The sequence below is a fragment of the Ostrea edulis genome, chromosome 1, assembly GCF_947568905.1.
Source record: "Ostrea edulis chromosome 1, xbOstEdul1.1, whole genome shotgun sequence".
Lineage (NCBI taxonomy): Eukaryota > Metazoa > Mollusca > Bivalvia > Ostreida > Ostreidae > Ostrea > Ostrea edulis.
In genome coordinates this window covers 100337638-100357420 of record NC_079164.1, presented here as the reverse complement: position 1 = coordinate 100357420, position 19783 = coordinate 100337638, and the positions used below count along the sequence as shown (strand labels likewise).

Genomic DNA, 19783 nt, shown 5'->3' with positions numbered 1-19783 from the left:
ACAATACCATTTATTTTAGACACTGATGCCAGCGATATGGCCATGGGTTGTAACAAAAACAAGATGGGGAAGAAAAAGTAATTTGCTATGCATGTCGCTGTTTAAGCAAAACGGAACGAAAGTATTGTGTCACACGTAAAGAACTGCTGGTCATCGTCCATTTTGTGAAATATTTCAGACATTATTTGTATGGGAAGCCATTCTTAATCAGAACAGATCACAGTTCATTACGATGGTTATTGAACAAGAGATATTCTGAAGGCCAGCTTGCAAGATGGATAGAAAACTTTCTAGATATGAATTCCAAATTCAACATAGACCAGGGAAAATGCACACCAATGCAGACGCTTTGAGCCGCATCCCATGTAGACAATGTGGTTATGATAACTGCAATGGCAAAAGCCCGATAAGCAAAGGGCAACTTAGATCAGTCTTTGAAGAAAAGGATACAGACAGCATGTCGATGCAAGAAAGTCAAGAAGCAGATAAAGACATAGCTTTGGTCAAGTCTTGGCTAGAATCAAATGAGAGACCATCGTTTGAAGATATAAGAAGTACAGGATATTTTCTTAGATCACTATGGAGTCAATGGAAGAGACTGAAATTGACAAACGGAATTGTATGGAGACGATGGACAGTGTTGGAAACGAATGACGAAATACTTCAGAAAGTTATTCCTCTCTCTGACAGAAGAACAATCTTAAGACAATGCCATGATGACAGAACCTCAGGACATCTAGGAGTACATAAAACTTTGGCGCGAGTGAGACAAAGGTTCTACTGGCCTGGCTTACATCAAGATGTAAGACAATATGTCACAGGCTGTGACATTTGTACGAAGTGAAAGAACCCAAATAAGAAAAAGATAGCACTGATGCAGATTGTTCCATCAGGGATGCATTTGGAACGCAAAGCGGCTGATATTCTGAGCAAACTACCAATTACGGAAAATGGCAATAGATTTATTTTAGTGGTCTCAGGCTACTTCACAAACTGGACGGAGGCTTTTCCTATGCCAAATATGGAGGCTAAGACCGTGGCTAAGTTGATTTAAGAAGAATTTATTATGACTTAGAACGCCTAAGATAATACATTCTGACCAAAGCAGATAATTTGAATGTGAGCTTTTCCGTGAAGTGTGTAAACTTTTGAACATTCAGAAAACAAGGACCACGGTCTACCATCCCCAGTCTGATGGGGTGGTAGAGAGATTTAACCGAACCTTAACATGTATGCTAAGTGCATAGGTACAGGAGAATAAAAAAGATTGGACACTTATATTCCCTATATTATGATGGCATATAGGTCAACAGAGCATGAGTCGACAGGTTTCACGCCGAACATGCTAATGCTTGGAAGAGAAACATCTTTGCTATTAGATTTGCAGTATGAGATGCCAGAGCCTCTTAAAGGTAGGAGTTCAAATGAATGGGCTTGGATTCTTAGAGAAAGGATAGAGAGAGCCCACAGTTTTGTTCGCAATTACACAGATGCTGCCATGAGTAGACAGAAAAACTATCATGATATAAAGATGTCCTGGGAGAAATTTAAACCAGGTGATCAAGTTTTTATTTACTTTCCATAAAAGAAAATAGGTTGTTCTCCGAAGCTCACTTCGTTTTGGCATGGGCCTTTCGAAGTCTTTGAAAAGGGGTCAGAAGTGCTCTATGCTGTTAACTGTGGAAGAAAAGGTGAAAAGCAGATAATACATTGCGATCGAATGCGAAAAAAGAGGAACCAAATCCTCCGAGGGGAAGATTCCGGTATGATAACCGAGTTGTTAGACAGTGACATTGAAGCAGATGAAATAGAGCAAGAACCTGATAGAATTGTTGAGAGTGTCGATGAACTTGTTAAGTCTACCAAACCAAGACGAAAATGTGGTCCACCAAAGTGGTTAGAGGACTATGAGTCCTATTAGAAATGTATGAAACTTTACCAAAAAAAAGTTAACAACAGCAGATTGTTTTATCTTATTTTGTAGAAAATGCCAAACCTGAAAGTAACTAAAGCCAAACTAAGAAATCAATGTCCATTGTGTGATGGAGAAGTGCAGAATAATCATAGACCTTAAAGGCCGGCAATTGGGTATAAAAGCAGCCAATCGGTGAAAATGGTGGAATATATGAATTTTCTGGTCACATTCAGATTGCAGCACTTATTTTGCAAAAATAAAGATTAAGCTGTTGTACTGAAATTTTAAAATAGGTATGCTTGTTCCCCTCATAACTGTGCATATCTATTTTAGATATAAATTCTCATGAAGTTTTAATTTTGGCCTCAAAAATCTGAAGCAGGGCTAAATTTGTATTTCAAACTAGAGATTGGCAGTTTGTGGGTGTGATTATCTTTTGTTATTGTTTACACCGGATGTTGACTCACATATTGCAGGAACATGCTTGTCTAGTTCTAGATAAGAGGGATTGCACCAAAGGCAACATGTAATCAAATCACTGTATAACGTGGAAAAAAGTACTTACTCATATATCATTGGTAAATCCAAATTTTATTTTTTAATTATATATAATCACATTCCATTAAAAAAATTGGTTAACTTTATGAAAATAACTCATTAGGACTGTTCAGTCTGATCACTGTTTCAGAGTTTTGGAGGATTGCTGGTACCTTTTCTCGAATAATGTCAAGCATGATGTTTGTCTGATTAAGCAACAATCTCCTAGGTCAGTTGTGTAACTCCCATTAATTGTCTCTCACCAATGATGACAAATGTCCAATTGATCAACCATCACTCTAAAATTACTCTCAATCTGGACTCTTACATGTGAACATTACAATGTCAAAAGAGACAATCACAGATAGTAGGTCTCCAAATATCATAATGGACAAAATGTTTCTTAATAACCCTTCAATGCACATGTCCTCCATTGCACAGCTACAATTTCCCCCCAAATTCTTCTCATAATTGAAAGGTACCAAGAGGAAAATCATAAGTATTAGTATATCATATATACCAATATTTGTGTATATTATAAAAAAAACTACATGTTTTAAAAGACATGGATAAAACAATGATGAATTCATTTTGTAGTTCCTAGGGTGAAGTTTTGTTAAAGTAAAAACATAGCCTTTCAGTGCCTCACAGATCGAGCAGAGTGGTAGAAAAATGCGGGAAAACTTTAGTTTATTTTGATAAATCATGCCAGTCTCCCTGTTCAAAATATCGTCTGCTACAGAGCACGTGTAGAGTCAAGCATCAGATTGCTGCTTATTCTGATAACACTGCTAAGCCCTGCCCTCTTCCATATATGCTTAATTGCTGTAGGGGTGTAAAATTTTCTAGGTTACTCCCGGCCTTTAACATTTAATGAGTTGCACGGGTGGAAAGTTTCCATGTGGAACATGTGGAAATTTATTCAAGAAGAAGGAATATCTGGTCAGACACGAGAAGAAGTTCTATGAGAAAGAATCAACGAATCAAAATGGTGTGGAGAGCGACGAAGAGTGGGTTAAACAGGATCCAGGGAATTTAATTGGACAGGTATCCAGCTCAGGTGAAAGTTCCAGAGATGAAGAAGATGAGACATATGAAGGAAAGCCAGAAGAAATCAAAATGCAGAAGTCTCAAATCGTACCAAATGAAGATAAAACTGATAATGAGAAAGAGAGACACCAAACAAAACAGGGAAACAGTAGTCCTTTGGAAAAGGGTAGAGTTGTACGGAAGGGCACTGAACCAGCTCCAGTGTTCACACCAAAGAGAACAACACCAGTGGTGTCAACCCAAAAAAGCGGGACATGCACATCATCCATACATAATTTCAGTTTTGGGAAGACATACAAGTCTTCTAGTAGTCAGACTTAAAATCAGTCTACTGAGGGACAAAAGAAAGTCCTCAAGAAACGAAAGTTGCATAAAGTCGTGTCGACCTACACCAAAGATAACAAACATGTTGAGGAAATTATAGAAGAAGAAGAAATCGAATATGAGGAATACATGACAATGATTTAAAAGACAAGGACAGAAAACCGTTTACGATTGAAACTTTGTAGTTCACTTAAAGATAACTATAATAATAATGATTGTTAAAACAATTGTTTGTTTCTTTGTTCCATGTGCAGGGTCGCATATATTTCGGAGGCGTGGAAAATGTAATGAAAATTCCGTTGATTATGTAAATGAGGCAATCAGGGTCATTCAAAGTCTTGTCAATGATTAGCTATTCCTTGTGTGTTGTACATTGTCTCAAACGTTTTGGAGACTAGTATATGAATAAGCAGAATTGAGTGGAAGTATAAATAGAAGGCGCTTCTGCGTATCTATGTTAGTTTGCTGGTTGACGGAGAAGAGAAGATTGGATCTCACATCCAGAATTTAGGTAAGGTTTATTGTCTCATATGCGGGACCTCAAATTACTGTGGGTATACCATTTGAGACATTATTCCTTCAGAAGATAGCCCGGGAGCAAATGCTCAAATAAATAAAGGGTTTGGTCTTGTAGTTTGAAGCAGCGTCTGAAACAGTGGTTCTGTTCCGTTGTGTATGTTTTGTTTTATTTTACGTGTACCACAGGCACTTGTTTCATGCATGGGTCCCCCTCCTTATGGTATTATTAAGGAGGGGGACCCATGTATGAAACAAGTACCTGTGACGTGTACGTATTATCCGGCTAATAAAGTATTTCCGGTCACTTGAAAATAACTACCAATATACTTCTATTGGTGATCAATTTATTAATTGGGTCAAGACAAAAGAGACATTATTAGATTCACTAGTGTATAAACAATTACAAAACAAAAGTGATATAAATTGTACACACAATATTTATGACGCATACAAAAATAAAAAAAACAACAAAAATAAAACGTCACCAAACTATGTATGTATCTTAAGAGTGTAAATAAAATTGATTCATTAAAATGGTAGAGATGTAGAATTGGAAATATCAATGGAAACTTCAATAAAAATGAACAAATTATAGATAAACACAAACTGTAATGTGTAGACATTGATCACCTCATCCGTAAAATGAGAACATTAAACAAGATTTTCACGGCGAGGAGGTAAAACTTCTTTGGATGAAAATAAATATGTCTATAATGGTGTATTTAAAAATAAATTTGTTGAAAACTAGTTAATAATATAAAACGTTATGTCCGCCAAAGTTAAAATTTCATTCAGGTAAAATTAATTTTACTTTGCTGTACGATGTTACAAGTGGTAAAAAAAGAACATTTGTGATATTCAATCATGCTTGGGTGTTAAATTACAAATATCGCAATTTTCATTTTTGGGTCCCCCCGAGAAGGACTTAGTTTTAGAATCGCCTTTAGTTGGACATTTTGAGAAGAATACTTCCCCACTACGCGTAGGATGTCGTAATTTTTTTAAATCGATATCCTCGGTATACAATACTTCGATATTTACTGCCATATTAACGAAACTGACATTAGAGCGAGCATCAAAATATAGAAAAGGATTATTTGTAGGATTTAATCTAACCAATCTTTCTTCACAAAACTTATCGGAATCGCTCTCTTTTACTGTTACAACAAGAGTAACGTGATGATTTACAACATGACAATAAAAATCCGCAAAATAAAGATTCAGGTGTGGATTCAGAAAAAACGTCGACGGGATATGTAATCGCACATCTCCAAAAGGCGACACGATCGGTGGGAGGAGTGTGTCCCTCATCAAGTGAGCACTGAAAAACAGGCCACGTATTGCTCTGTTTAATGGCGATGCTTGGTCTCCACCGTCGTTTTTCATGTATTTACCCATGATTCCACACTTCTTTGTAAATATGTTGTTGTAGTATGCGTCTGGTTTGTTCCTATAGAGATGTGAAATTGGAACGAATGGATTATAGGGAAACCGGAAACTAAATTTGGCGGCTTCCTTGCAGAGCAATCCTATCTCTCGTTTAGTCATAACTGAAAGGAAAAAGTTTAATTGTTTTAGCTCTATATGACTGAAATACTGAGACGTATATAGTGTTGACCCTGTATAATTGAGTGTGTTTAAGGCGATAAAGGATGTATGTACTACATCGTCATAACGGCTAACTTCCTTTTAAAACATGAGAAACTATAAATATCAGCAAATGTTTGACTATCCCTTTTAGATTTATTTCCTTAAATGAGTAGCTCAGTAGGTTGGTGTCTGTAAATCGCGAGTTCGAGTATAGCAGCAGTTTTCACTTGGTTGTTGGTTTTTCTTTTCTTCCGACTACTTTCAACTAAAACTGCATAAACTGACTGAAGAAAGTAAAACTGAAAGGTTTCAATTTCAAAAAAGTGTTGTACACATCCTCCACTTTTCATCCGTAGCAAATTTCTTTAGTGTAGTATTTCTTCTTAAAAGATATCTTAAACTGGTTTTTGAATAACGATTAAAAGAAGCTAGATATATGAAAGAAAGTGTTTTACTCTCTCCTTTTCCTGTTATTTTTTTATGGCTATAATTGATGACTGACGTAGTTTCGTAAAGGCATTGAACGTGTACCCAAAGTTGTTTTTCAATAGTTGGAGATAACATATGACCCCTGCCTGAACAAACTTTCGTTGAGATAAGGTACTCTGTCAGACTTAAAAATATTTCCGTCTCTACCATTGCCTGCAGTAGAACCAATTACTTAAATCTATTTCTAGTAACAATTTTAAGCACCGTAGGATATGAATTTATCAATAGATGAATAAATACTCACCAGCTCGAAATTGTGATTTTGCTGTAGATGTCAAATTGACATTTTCTGGATGCATGCCATCCCCGAGATAGAGTGTTAGCTTGTAATCTTTTAAAGGTGTTAAAGGCGTGATGAGCTTGTGGGCATTACCGCTACTTTTAAAGCAGTATTTCTCCTTTGATTCGAGATCCACAAGGAAGATTATACATGTCCCTCTATGTAGACATTTAATTGCGTATTGTGATGCAGGTGTATGCGTTATAGTAACTTTAACTGTGCTCTGAAATACGAAAAAGACAAAATGGTGTTTGAAATGAACAATACGTGCTATATAGCCAATTATAGAAGATATTTTGAAAATTTATTTACTTACTAAATGTAATGTAGATTCGTCATTGTTTTCATGATGTTCGGGATCTACTTTGGAAAGAAAAATTTAAATCATTATCTGAAACTTAAAAACATATAACTATCAATGCAGAACTACACTTAATCCAACGAAAACTATCCCCTTTAGAAGAGTAGGTTTTTTAAGACGCTCAATAATTAAATTCTGGTAATTTTGTAAAATTGGAAATCTTAAATACGCTTTTTCGTATATTGATTAATTTAAATGTAAAAGCGAAAGATATTTGTACATATGATATTTTTTTTTTCATAATTAGGTCAAGTTCAGTGTGTTCTTTGTAAGTACATTGCGTACCTCTAAGGGCAAGACAATAATATACACATGTACTATATAGTGAGAAATAATGTACACGTGTACTATATAGAGAAAACAATATACACGTGTACTATATAGAGAGAATAATATACACGTGTACTATATATAGAGAATAATATACATTTGTACTATATAGATAAAATAATACACACGTGCGCTATATAGAGGAAATAATACAAAGGTGTACAATATAGAGAAAATAATATACATGTGCACTATATAGAGAAATAAATATATACGTGTACTATATACAGAGAATAATACACAAGTGTACTATATAGAGAAAAATATACACGTGTTCTACATAGAGAAAATAATATACACGTGTATTATACAGAGAGAATAATATGTTCGTGTACTATATAGAGAAAATAATACACACGTGTACTATATAGAGAAATAAATATGCACGTGTGCTACATAGAGAGAATAATGCACACGTGCACTATATAGAGAGAATAATATACATGTGTACTATATAGAGAAAATAATATACACGTGTACTATATAGAGAATTAATATACACGTGTATTATATAGAAAAAAATAATACACACATCTACTATATAGAGAAAATAATATACACGTGTACTCTATAGAGAAAATAATATACACGTGTACTATATAGAGAAAATAATACACACATGTACTATATAGAGAAAACAATATACACGTGTACTATATAGAGAAAATAATACATACATCTACTATATAGAGAAAATAATATACACGTGTACTCTATAGAGAAAATAATACACACGTGTACTATATAGAGAAAATATAAAAGTGTGTTATATAGAGAGAATAATATACACGTGTACTATATAGAAAAATATGCACGTTTACTATATAGAGAAATTAATATACACGTGTACTATATATATAGAGAGTTATGTTTCAATGACGTCTTTATCCGAATCATTAATCACCATCTCAAAATTCGAAGCACTTACCGAGAAACACCTCAGACTCGAACACGACCTTGGAATCCTGTGCACGTACTCCGAACACGTACACTGTATAGTCCTTCATGACTTTGGAGAATGACGCGTCCGCTGGGATCTGAACGCGGACTTCCTTGTTTGTTTTGGTCTCCACTGTAGTTGATACCACGCATGTGGATGACTTGTGTGAGACTAGAATTAAAGTGGTATTCCAGTCTTGTATCGTTTCATCATCGTCGCTCCTTACGATTAGGCTCCTTGCTAATTTTTCATCACCCAAACCAATCTCAATCACAATTCGGTGTATATCTATCTAAAAGTATAACAGACAGAATACCAGTACTCATTGAAAATCTAGAATTGTGAAATTAAATAGAAAAACTGGGGTCATAGTGCTCGTTATTGAACTACAGTGCGTTTTTGCACATTTAAAATCTTACTATTTATTCGCATATACTCGATTTGTCTATCGGTGTCAACACAACGCAGGTAATTCAAATCAATTATTACATCAGATCAATACACACTTTTGTCCTCTACCAATATACATGTTTAAAAGTTTAATGTTTGTAGATTGAAAATAAATTATGACGTTTTTGCACTTCATATTCGGGAAAATTCATCATATAGAATTTAAAAGAACACATTTGGTGTATTGTTAGTTTTTAAAATTGTATATATAAGTTAAATAAAAAGTTTTGCCTTAAAATATAAATGGAACTTTAAAAAGTGGGGATTAGATATCAAATTTTTCAATTATCGGCCAAATAATAAATTTTCATGCAAAATTTTCGCGTAAATCAATATAGAAGTTTTCTGTTTGGTAAAATATATCAAGCAAATTTTGAGAAGAGCTTAGTCCTAGCCCTAACTCCATCTGTGTGTGACACTTTGGGAACACCCTGCCGGTCCCAAGTCTGGAGGAGGGTTGGGAATGGGGTTAACAACCCCATCCTGTAAAAACAAACTTTTTACAGAAACGCCAATAACATATATAAAACAACAAATTCCAAACCTGGGAGAGAAAGACCTTCTTCAAGAGGACTTATGACACTGTGTAGGGAAAGCCGTGAACCAACGGAAGCTACAAGGCTGATCTCCCTTCTATCGATTAGGATCATCGATGTCGGAACATGGAACTTATGGACCATGTATGAGACAGGAAAAACATCACAAGTAGCGGCAGAAATAAAATGCTGTCACCTCATACTGCTTGGAATCAGCGAGATCTGTTGGATACAGTCAGGACAAAGGAGACTGCTCAACGGAGAGATGTTACTGTATTCCGGGCATGAAGAAGACAAAGCTACACTCACAAAAGGTGAAGCACTCGTGCTGTCTGGACCAGCTTAACAGGCCCTGAAAGGATGGGAAGCACATGGATCAAGAATCACCACAGTATCCATCAGAACTAAGAAGAGAAAGATCAATATATGAACGTCATCCAGCGCTTCCCTCCAACCAACAAGAGCGATGAAGAAGCAACAGACCGGTTTTATGACAGACTGCAGAACACCACATCCAAGTACAGAGAGAGAGAGACGTCAATATCCTCATGGACGACTTCAATACCAAAATAGGACATGACAATACCGGGTATGAGAAAGTAATGGGACAACACGGACTGGGAGGGATAAATGAGAATGGCGAAAGATTTGCAGACCTCTGTACAATGAACAACCTGGTCATCGATGGCAGCATTTCCCCACACAGAAGAAGACACAAGGCCAACTGGGTATCTCCAAATCTAGTTACGAAAAACCAAATCGACTACATCTGCATGACCATGAAATTCAGGAGGTCCCTTCAAGATGTAAGAGTGAGAAGATGAGCAGACGTTACATCCGACCACCACCTACTGGTTGCCAAACTGAAGCGGAAGAAGAACTGAATGGGACCAACTACAAAGAGGCAGAAGTACAACATCGGCCTATTGAAAGAACCAACGACCAGAGAAGATCCCAAGCTGTTCCTCACCAAAAAATACCAAGTGCTGCAAGAACTGCTTGATGAAGAAACTGATCTAGAAACCCACTGACAAAAAGTGAGAGAGATACGTGTCAGGAAGTAATAGGCCCAAAGACACACAAACAGAAGGAATAAATATCGGCGGACACATTACGCAAGGTACAAGAGAGAAAACAGAAGAAGACAGCTGTCAACAACAGCCGAAGAAGGGCAGCAAAAGATAAAGCACAAAAAGACTTCACAAAAGCCAACAGAGAAGTGAAAAATGGCACAAGAACAGACAAGCGGAAATCTGTGGACAGCCAGGCAGAGGAAGCAGCAGCCAGTAACTACATGAAGCAGCTGTACGACACGTACCACCAAGAAACTGTCCGAAAGTACATCAGACCAGAGCGACCAATCAGGACAAGGAAGGAAACACTGTCCAAAAAAACAGAGCAACAACTAAACAAAACACTTTGAAGAGCTCCTGAGCAGACCCGTCCCCGAAATCCCCATGACATCGATCCAGCAGACAGAGACCTAGACATCAATTGTGGGCAACCAACGCTAGGGGATTTTAGGAAAAGCCATCAAGCTACTTAGGAACGGCAAGCCTGCAGGACCAGACAACATCCCAGCAGAAGCTCTCAAAGCAGACCTTAAAACATCTATAGAGATGTTCTATCCTGTTTCCTTGAAAATATGAGAAGAAAAAGAGATACCAGCAGAATGGAAGGAAGATTACCTCATCAAGCTACCCAAGAAAGGAGACCTCAGCAACTGTACAAACTACAGATGAATAACGATTCTGTCAGTACCAGGAAAGGTCTTTAACAGGATCCTTCTAGAGAGAATGAAATGCGCAGCTGACCCCCTCCTCCGAGACCAGCAGGCCGACTTCCGCCAGAACAAATGCATCGATCAAATTGCCACCTTGCGTATCATCGTTGAGAAGTCTTTAGAGTGGAACTCATCGCTGTACATCAACTTCGTTGACTATGAGAAGGCGTTTGATAGCGTTGACCGTGAAACCCTATGGAAGCTGCTACGCCATTATGGAGTGTCAACTAAACTGGTCACCTTGATCAAAAACTACGAAGGAATACGCCAGTTTCGAGATACGAACTCTTCTGTGTAGGAGGTGCATTTAGTGGAACTTTGAATGGCTAAGTGGGACAGAGTGGACCTACAGTCAACGAGGAAGACGATGAAATGTAATAAAAGCGGCTTCTCTTTTGATATGTAAATGTGGGAAATACAAAATACTATTAAAAGAAATGTTTTACTAAAGTGGAAACATAAAAACAATGTCGTATTTGCAAGTAATATCTTAGATATGGTATTTATGACCAACGAAATAACGTGATATGATAAGAATTCTATGTATTAAATTACTCCCTAAATGCTTATGTGTATCAGTCGAATTCGGGTAATCTAACAGTGTATGCGAAACTCACTGAGTACATTCTCTTACGCTGTGATGAATATTAGTCCCACTCCCGCGTGTAAACAAATTGTTTCGCGCCTCACTATGTTAGAGAGTTCTCCAAAGGGAAATAACTCGGGTGTATCTCGAAACCGGCGTATTACCTGCCGAGTGGCCCATGGTGGACAGCTCATTGACAGTTTCAGAGTGAGGACTGGAGTCAGACAAGGCTGCCCTCTGTCACCTTGCCTCCTCCTCCTAGTGATCGACTGGACCATGAAGACGTCAACAGCACACAGAAGAGATGGGCGCTATGGGATCAGCTTGATGACTTGGACTTTGCTGACGACCAAGCCCTGCTTTCTTACAGTCACCAATATATGCAGGACAAAACAACATACCTACCTCTTCACAAGTTTGTCTCAAGATCCATGAGGGCAAAATCAAGATCCCCAAGATCAACACAAAAAGTGAAGACCCAGTCACACTGCATGAAATTGAGCTGGAAGAAGTAGATACCTTCACACATTTGGTCAGCATCATTGACAAGCAAGGGGCCACGGACGCAGACTCAGACGTCAGAGCAAGAATCAACAAGGCGGAGGCAGCATACTTGCAGCTGAAGAACACCTGGAGCTCCAAGGTGATGTCGACTCACACGAAGATCAGGCTGTTCCACTCCAAAGGCTACCACCAGAAAAGTACAGACGTTCATCACCAGCTGCATGAGAAGAATCCTTCAGATCCATTGGCCTGACGCCATCCGCAACTCAGACCTGTGGCAGCGTACCAATCAACTGCCAACCGAAGACGAGATCCAACACAGAAGATGGGGATGCATGGTTTGGGTAAACTCCGAGGAAACCAGCGAAAATAACATCACCAGGCAGGCGCACTCATGGAATGCCCAGGGAAAACGGAAGAGAGGACGGCCAAGAAACACCTGGCGACGCGACCTTGAGGCAGACATCAAGAAGTTGGGGCACACCTGGAATCAACTAGAGAGGGCAGCCCTAGACCGAGGACTTTGGCGGACTGTTGTCGACGATCTATGTTTCGAGAGGAGCGATGGGCTTAAATAAGCATAGTCCTATCCTTAAGGTTTTTTGCAATCCTCATTAAAATATATAGATAAGGTATTAAATCAAAAGTTAATGAATTCATAACATTTGAATTGTTCCAAATCTCTACTATTCAAAATTGAAATCCACATCTAGGGGTATAAATATTGACAACATATTGGATAAAACAGAAACTGTAAATCTATGCAGATTTAGAACTGTTTTATCAAATAATCCTTCCGCCACAAAATGTGATCCCTTTCAAACCCTTTCCAAATTTGAATCGACATAAATAAATAAAAACTTCTACTGGATATGTTTAAGTAATAAAGGCCTAATATATTTGGACCATTGAAATAAGTATAGAACCTACCCAGTTATAGCACTGTGTGTGGTCAAAAGCTGGGGAGCTAGCTTCTTTAGAAATAAACGCACGCTATGAAGTATGCTAGCATGAATTGTCGCAGTTCACACCCTCACGTATTTTCAAAACTGAATTTGTTTTTCTTGATATTTAGATTTTACTTTCATTTTTGACTAAATTCCCAACCGTTAAAACAGACATACTACATGCAAAAATTATACGGTACCAATTTTGATGCACCAGATGCGCATTTCGACAAATAATGTCTCTTCAGTGATGCTCAACCGAAATGTTTGAAATCCGAAATAACTATGAAGTTTTAGAGCTAAATATAGCCAAAAACAGCGTGCCAAAAAAATGTATAAAAATTCATACGCTCAGTGTTCACATCTGCATTACATTCACGAGGAAATGGCTATCATTACAATTGGTAGAGATATTGGAAGGCAAAAACATTGGAAACATGAATATATTTGTAACCTCGTGATTTGCAGTCGGGACTACGAGAGAAGTTTTAAATTTTACAGTAGAATACTCTTCAATAACATCTTCTAAAGAACCACGGAGGTGTAATTGGTCCAAGTATTATCGTCATCCTCGTGCAGTTTAAGAGTTGTTTGTTCACATCAAGTCAAGGCGGGGCGACAGAAAGAGTTTACATTATGCTCTAAGTGATCCGGGTAGGCTAACAATCTATAAGAGTGACCCGGGTAGGCTAACAATCTATTAGAGTGACCCGGGTAGGCTAACAATCTTTTAGAGTGACCCGGGTAGGCTAACAATCTTTTAGAGTGACCCGGGTAGGCTAACAATCTTTTAGAGTGACCCGGATAGGCTAATAATCTATTAGACTGACCCGGGTAGGCGAACAACCTAAGGAAGAAAATTTAAAAGGACATTGAATGATTCACATATGTAGAAAGGAAGTCAGCCATTATGACATCACAGATTGTGTGTAGGAAAAGGTCAGCCATTTTGACATCACAGATTGTGTGAAGGAAAATGTCGGCCATTTTGACATCACAGATTGTGTGTAGGAAAAGGTCGGTCATTATGACAATGTGTTGAAATGTCAGATCCCTACTGATCCATCATAGACGTAAATCAGAAAACGTACATTGGCCCCCGTAAAAAATGGTTTACAGTTTTGTGCATTACGTCACCAAAGTGCGCTATAATTAGGATAAGTTTAAAAACTTGTCAATGCTATTTTTTTTTTTAATCAGTAAAAGTTAAACCCAGCCCCAGTCCAAGAAATCTCAATTTAAAATGTAAAAAAACAAAAAACAAAAAAAAACTTATCGAATGAACTCGACCTTGACTTTGAGCAAGGACTACGTTAAAAAAAATATGAATGTCAAAAAGAAAAGAAAGAAGACAAGCATACCTGCTCTTATAATTGAACAAATATAATTCCGTTATCTCGATCCCGACTGGTTAAGATTTCAATGCTCTGACTTACCGACATCTTTGCCCTTTTGCTGTGTACAAATCTCCGCGAATGTGGAAATACTGGTATGAGTAATGTGAAACTATTTATAAAAATCAATTGTCCTGTTTTATTATGTAATGAAAATACACACTAGTTAAATCATGAATGGGCATTATATAATGCTCCAATTGTATATTCTCCTATTCATACCGAACAACATTTAAATCCCTAATCACAATCAAATACCAGAAGATTCTACAAGTTACATCATAGAGCGAGCAATTCCGTACGAGTTTGTTTCTTTCCCTTTAAAAGTGACCTGCTTCATGACAGTCTTCCATTCTGATTTGTGGAATTTAGTTTTGAAACACTTTGCATCCATAAAAATCTACCTGTGAAAATAGATTTGCGATTTTCTGAATTCGAATTCAATTTTCAAAAATCCAAAGAAATTCCTGAACCGGGGATGGGAGGGGGCAGTAACCAGGTTGGTGTCTGGAGGCTGTGTTTTGAGGCCCCTAGTGGGACAAAGCCATACGTGGAGGCCTAAGGGGGTAAATTTTCCCGAAAATACCGAGTTTTGCCAAAATAGGACATTTTAGTGTTTTTGGACATATTTCTGATAGATTTAGATCATATTTGTGACCTTGATGTCCACATGTAAAGAAGTTTGTCTAAGATGAAATGAATATTCAATATACATGTATGACCAACCTAGCCCCACCCTGGGGCCTTAACCCTGAACCCAGCGGTCATGAATTTCACATTATTGGTAGAAAATTGAGTGCTTATTATAATCGTGCATGTCCAAAGTTAAGAAAGAATATTTTCTAAGATAAATAATATATTTGCAATATATGACCAACTTAGCCCACAACTTGGGGCCTTTACCCTAAGCCCAACTGTCATGAATTTCACAATTCTGGAAACATCGGAGAGGATCACAAGACTAGGACGAGTATATAAGGACCCCTCGTACTGAATCCAATTTTCACCGGTTAGCAAATGCCTTATTACTCTCCGTCAGAACCAAACAAATCCTCGTATAGACCACTGTGATAGTCATTAAATATGTATTGAATTACCTTAGTCTGTTGTGGACGTGTGTCCATGTTAATCTACAAGGAAATATATAAGATCTATATTACGAATCTGGAAAACCATTTTTAAATGACTCGTTTCCTTTTTCAAAGTTTCCACCAAAAGTTGTGAACTACACAAATTGATCGATCATCTAATTTACTTTGCTCTCTTGTGGTTAGATATCCTTCGTGTCAGAGCTTCAAATCTAGATCATAATGTTTTGCGTTTTGTCCTTGTCTAATTGTATAAAGGATTACAAGCTGATGACCTCCTGACGTGCTAGGATACTTGAACCCAGACCGCGACACACCTAAATCGTGAAAGGAGCGTGGACACCATCTTTGATCGATAGAAATTGACAATGTTATTTAATTTTTTTTTCAATTTATATTTTCAATTTTTTTTTTTAATATTTATTTTATTTATTTATTTTTTTTTTTTTTTTTTGTTGGTTGATTATAGAAATAAAGATTTTTCATAAATAAGCGAATTTAAAGTATCTTTTAAACAGGATACACTTTATAGGTGTAAAGAAACGCTTATCGTTGGTCAGGATGTGCACGTGCGGAAGTGTGAACATGAAGATTTCTATAAAGTATGTCAATACATTCAACATTTCGACATAGGTAAAGTGATAAACAAATTCATGGAGCGAGCAAAAAAAAAAAAAAAAAAAAAAAGAACTGAAAATATTCGAAATAAAAGTTTCTTTTTCACCGAAACCGTCAACTTTGGTGCCATTTTGATAGCTGAGTCACGTAAGCAGGACTCGTACGTGCCTTGTTTAATAACAATGAATTCTTTTATTTCGACAGGATAACACGATTAGTATCAAATGACTAGTTTAAAATGAATGAGAAAATATGAAACAAATAGCGTAAAATGAAAATATATACATGAAATTGTATGTACTGTATATGTTTTCATTTTACGATATCTATTTCCTGAACTATATAATATACTGATTAAAAAGATGCAGGTCCTGACAAACTCGGGCAACTTCCGAATACATCTCTGTGTCAGGTTGTTTTTTTTCTCTTCAAAATTTAGGTTTGTTGCCATGTTTTACACGTATCAAATACTATCATATTATAACGTGTTCTTTTTAAACCAAGATCGTGGTCACGCCCCTTTAAAACCGTTAGTGAGTGCATTCTACCTCTGACTTTTTCATTGAGTTACTCAACGTCCTCCGACTGATTCAAGAAATGTCAAATTCACAACTAGGTGTCAGATTAACACAAAATTCGATTCTCATCATGAATATATTGATTTTCAAGATGAAAGTCTAGGTACAAACATAAAAGATGAAACATGGAGTCAAACTTACTTCGTTAGGAATATTCTCTGGTGTAAGGAATGAAGCGGACACACGGGAAAATATCAGGAATTGTACAACCCAGCAGGAAATCAGTTAATGTGTATCCTGTAATAGTGCATACTGCACCTTTTATCACGTACAGGAATTGAAACCGAAAGTAGATGTAGATTTAAATAGCTATTTGAATTTTAGCAAAAGACACTCAATCATTCAGCAGTTTTAATTCCGATAAACAAGCATTCTGAGAGGATTGCATGTCAACTGTGGTTATTGTTTCGAACATACTTTATTGAATAAATCAAAGGATTGGGAACATGTTGTCCTCTGCCGGCACCCCTATTTGTTTTAGGTCACTTTATGCAAACTGTGTATATTTGGATGAGTGGGCGGCTATTATATATACATGTATCTTTTATATATTTAATACGAGGAAGAAGGAATATGGCACATGACCCCCGGTTTTCTTGGGTCTCACCTAAATTATTGTCATCATGGATTTTCTATCTAGAAATAACGCAACATAGAGCTCTAAAATTACATGTATAACCAAACTCATATGCAGGTATGGCATGTCAAACGTTGCAATATTTGATCTTTTCCATTTGTATTGTATAATTTTCCATTTGTATTCTATATTTTCCATTTGCATTGTATAATTTTTCATTTGCATCGTATAATTTCCATTTGTATTGTATATTTTTCCATTTGTATTCTATATTTTCCATTTGTATTGTATAATTTTCCATTTGTATTCCATATTTTCCATTTGTATTATATATTTTTGTCGTTTGCATTGTATAATTTCCATTTGCAATATCTTTCATTTGTATTGCATCCGAGGGATTGTTTATTTTTATTTGTTACGAAGGATTTCATTAGTTTAGGTCCCACTTATATTTAGCCGTGACGTACCACAAATAGACTTACTATGCTACATGTACGCGCACAGTGGCGTAGCAGTGGGTTTTTTTAACGTGTCAACGCCTGTCGCAACGCGGGATGTCTGCTTTTAAGGTCACATTATCCGAAAGATCTGTGATTCTCTTTTTTAGATAGCAATGCGTATGGGAAAGTATTAACTGGTTTGATGCAGCCATGACACGAGTAGAACTCGAACTTGCGACCTCACGGTTACAAACCAAAGGGTATATTACTGAACTACCGCGATCGGTTCCATATAAGGACTAGTTGAACATACATGTAGCTAGTAATGTGGAATCTTGCGCCGGGAGACCCCCCCCCCCTTCCTTCACAAATATGATATTTTATATATAGATGTCGAAAAAAGCATGCATGTACGTTTTATTTTGTCAAAACGCACTTGTTCCAGAGGACTTCCAGGGGCAGATCCAGGAATTGCGGTTACGGGGGCGCCACTAAAGTCTTTATGAGGCAGGGGGTCTGGGGAGCGCCTTGAGGCGGCCCCCAGTGGGTCCAGGAGGCGAAACCCCCGAAAGCTCCTGGATTTTACAGATTTTATAGGGCTTGAAATATGTCATTATTGATAAAGTAAAATTAGTAAAATGACGCAAATTTTAAGGGTTTCTGGAAAAATTAAGTTCTCTCAATAAAGTAATTCAAGAAATCAAAAGATTTTGTCATTTATTTCTCCAGGAATAGAAGAAATTATTGCTTCTTTCATCTTTTAATACATTTTTCTAAACAAGATTTACCTTAAATTAAAAAATTGGGGGGGGGGGGGGTGCGCCCTTCTTAAATCCGCCACTGACTTCGCCCTCCCCCTGTAAGCCCCCACCCCCTCCGCCAAGGCTTTGCACTGGACTCATTAGGGATCTTAAGACAGTCCCCAGACATCCAGCAGTTTACTGCATCCTTTCGTTGAGAATTATATAGACCATCCAGTGGTTAAATAAGAGACTAGTTTGAATATGCTGATCACATTAGACGCATAAAAGCGATCAATTAATTGGGGGAGGGGGGTGTACGCCATTACACTTAGCAAATACGGTACATTCCTGCGAAACGTGGCTCCTGAACTTTACCTCTTCAACATCTCGAGCGCATTACCAAATTCGATAAACGATAACTTAAGATGAATCCATGGAATAGTTGTAACAAGGCAAACTCGATGTTAACAATTTGTGGGGACCCAAGGGCCGAATTAAGTCCCCCGAATCTACTGAATTCTGACTAAATAAAAATGTGCATGCTTTTCTGGACAGTTCTATTTTTTTTTTTAAATGATCAGGGGGAGGGGGATTCGCCATTATTAGAGCTAGCTACGTATTTTCAAAAATAACTAATCCTGCATGAACCTGATCGCGGTAGCTCAGTAATATATCGCTTGGTTTGTGGGCAAGAGGTCGTGAATTCGAGAACCGTTACTGTCATTGCCGCATCAAACCTAAGACATAAACAAAGACAGTGATTGATCCTTTGCCAAACACTCAGCAATCACGGGTCTTTCCGTAATGACCTTAAAAACAGAAATTCCGTATCGCTTCACAGGCGTTGGCACGATAAAGAAACGTCATTGCTTCGGCCTTGTGTGCTAAGCACGTCTACGGATGTGGTACATCAATGACGTTAACTAATGAAATCCTTCGTAACAAATCAAAATAAACATTCCCTGGATACAATACAAATGAAAAATTATACAATGCAAATGGAAAATATAGAATACAAATGGAAAATTATACAATACAAATGGAAAATATAGAATACAAATGGAAAAATATACAATACAAATGAAAATTATACAATGCAAATGAAAAATTATACAATGCAAATAAAAAATATAGAATACAAATGGAAAATTATACAATACAAATGGAAAAGATCAAATATTGCAACGTTTGACATGCCATATGC

The 19783-nt window shown here is 37.1% G+C and overlaps 1 protein-coding gene across 6 annotated transcripts; it reads right to left on the bottom strand.

Moving 5' to 3' along the window:
* Positions 1-4672: 4672 nt before the first annotated feature.
* LOC125670208 (phytanoyl-CoA hydroxylase-interacting protein-like) lies at positions 4673-17241 on the bottom strand. Of its 6 annotated transcripts, none has more exons than XM_048905263.2 (6): positions 16961-17241; positions 15633-15665; positions 8324-8627; positions 7021-7064; positions 6669-6927; positions 4673-5895 (listed from the first exon to the last, which is right to left on the bottom strand). In XM_048905263.2, the coding sequence occupies exons 2-6, from the start codon at positions 15657-15659 to the stop codon at positions 5204-5206; spliced, it is 1326 nt and encodes a 441-aa protein (XP_048761220.2). In that variant the 5' UTR covers positions 15660-15665; positions 16961-17241; the 3' UTR covers positions 4673-5203. The 6 variants fall into 6 exon arrangements, with proteins under 6 accessions (XP_048761220.2, XP_048761211.2, XP_055996802.1 ...); XM_048905254.2 differs by having other exon boundaries at positions 7021-7067; positions 16961-17189; XM_056140827.1 differs by having other exon boundaries at positions 7021-7067; positions 14578-15665; positions 16961-17118.
* Between the last annotated feature and the right edge of the window lie 2542 nt (positions 17242-19783).

Coding starts and splice junctions, on each gene's coding strand:
- LOC125670208 (XM_048905254.2), bottom strand. CDS start 15,659: ATGGACACACGTCCACAACAGACTAAG. Junction 8,628..15,632: donor CACGTCCACAACAGACTAAG/GTAATTCAATAC, acceptor TTATACTTTTAG/ATAGATATACACCGAATTGT. Junction 7,068..8,323: donor CGAGTCTGAGGTGTTTCTCG/GTAAGTGCTTCG, acceptor TTCTTTCCAAAG/TAGATCCCGAACATCATGAA.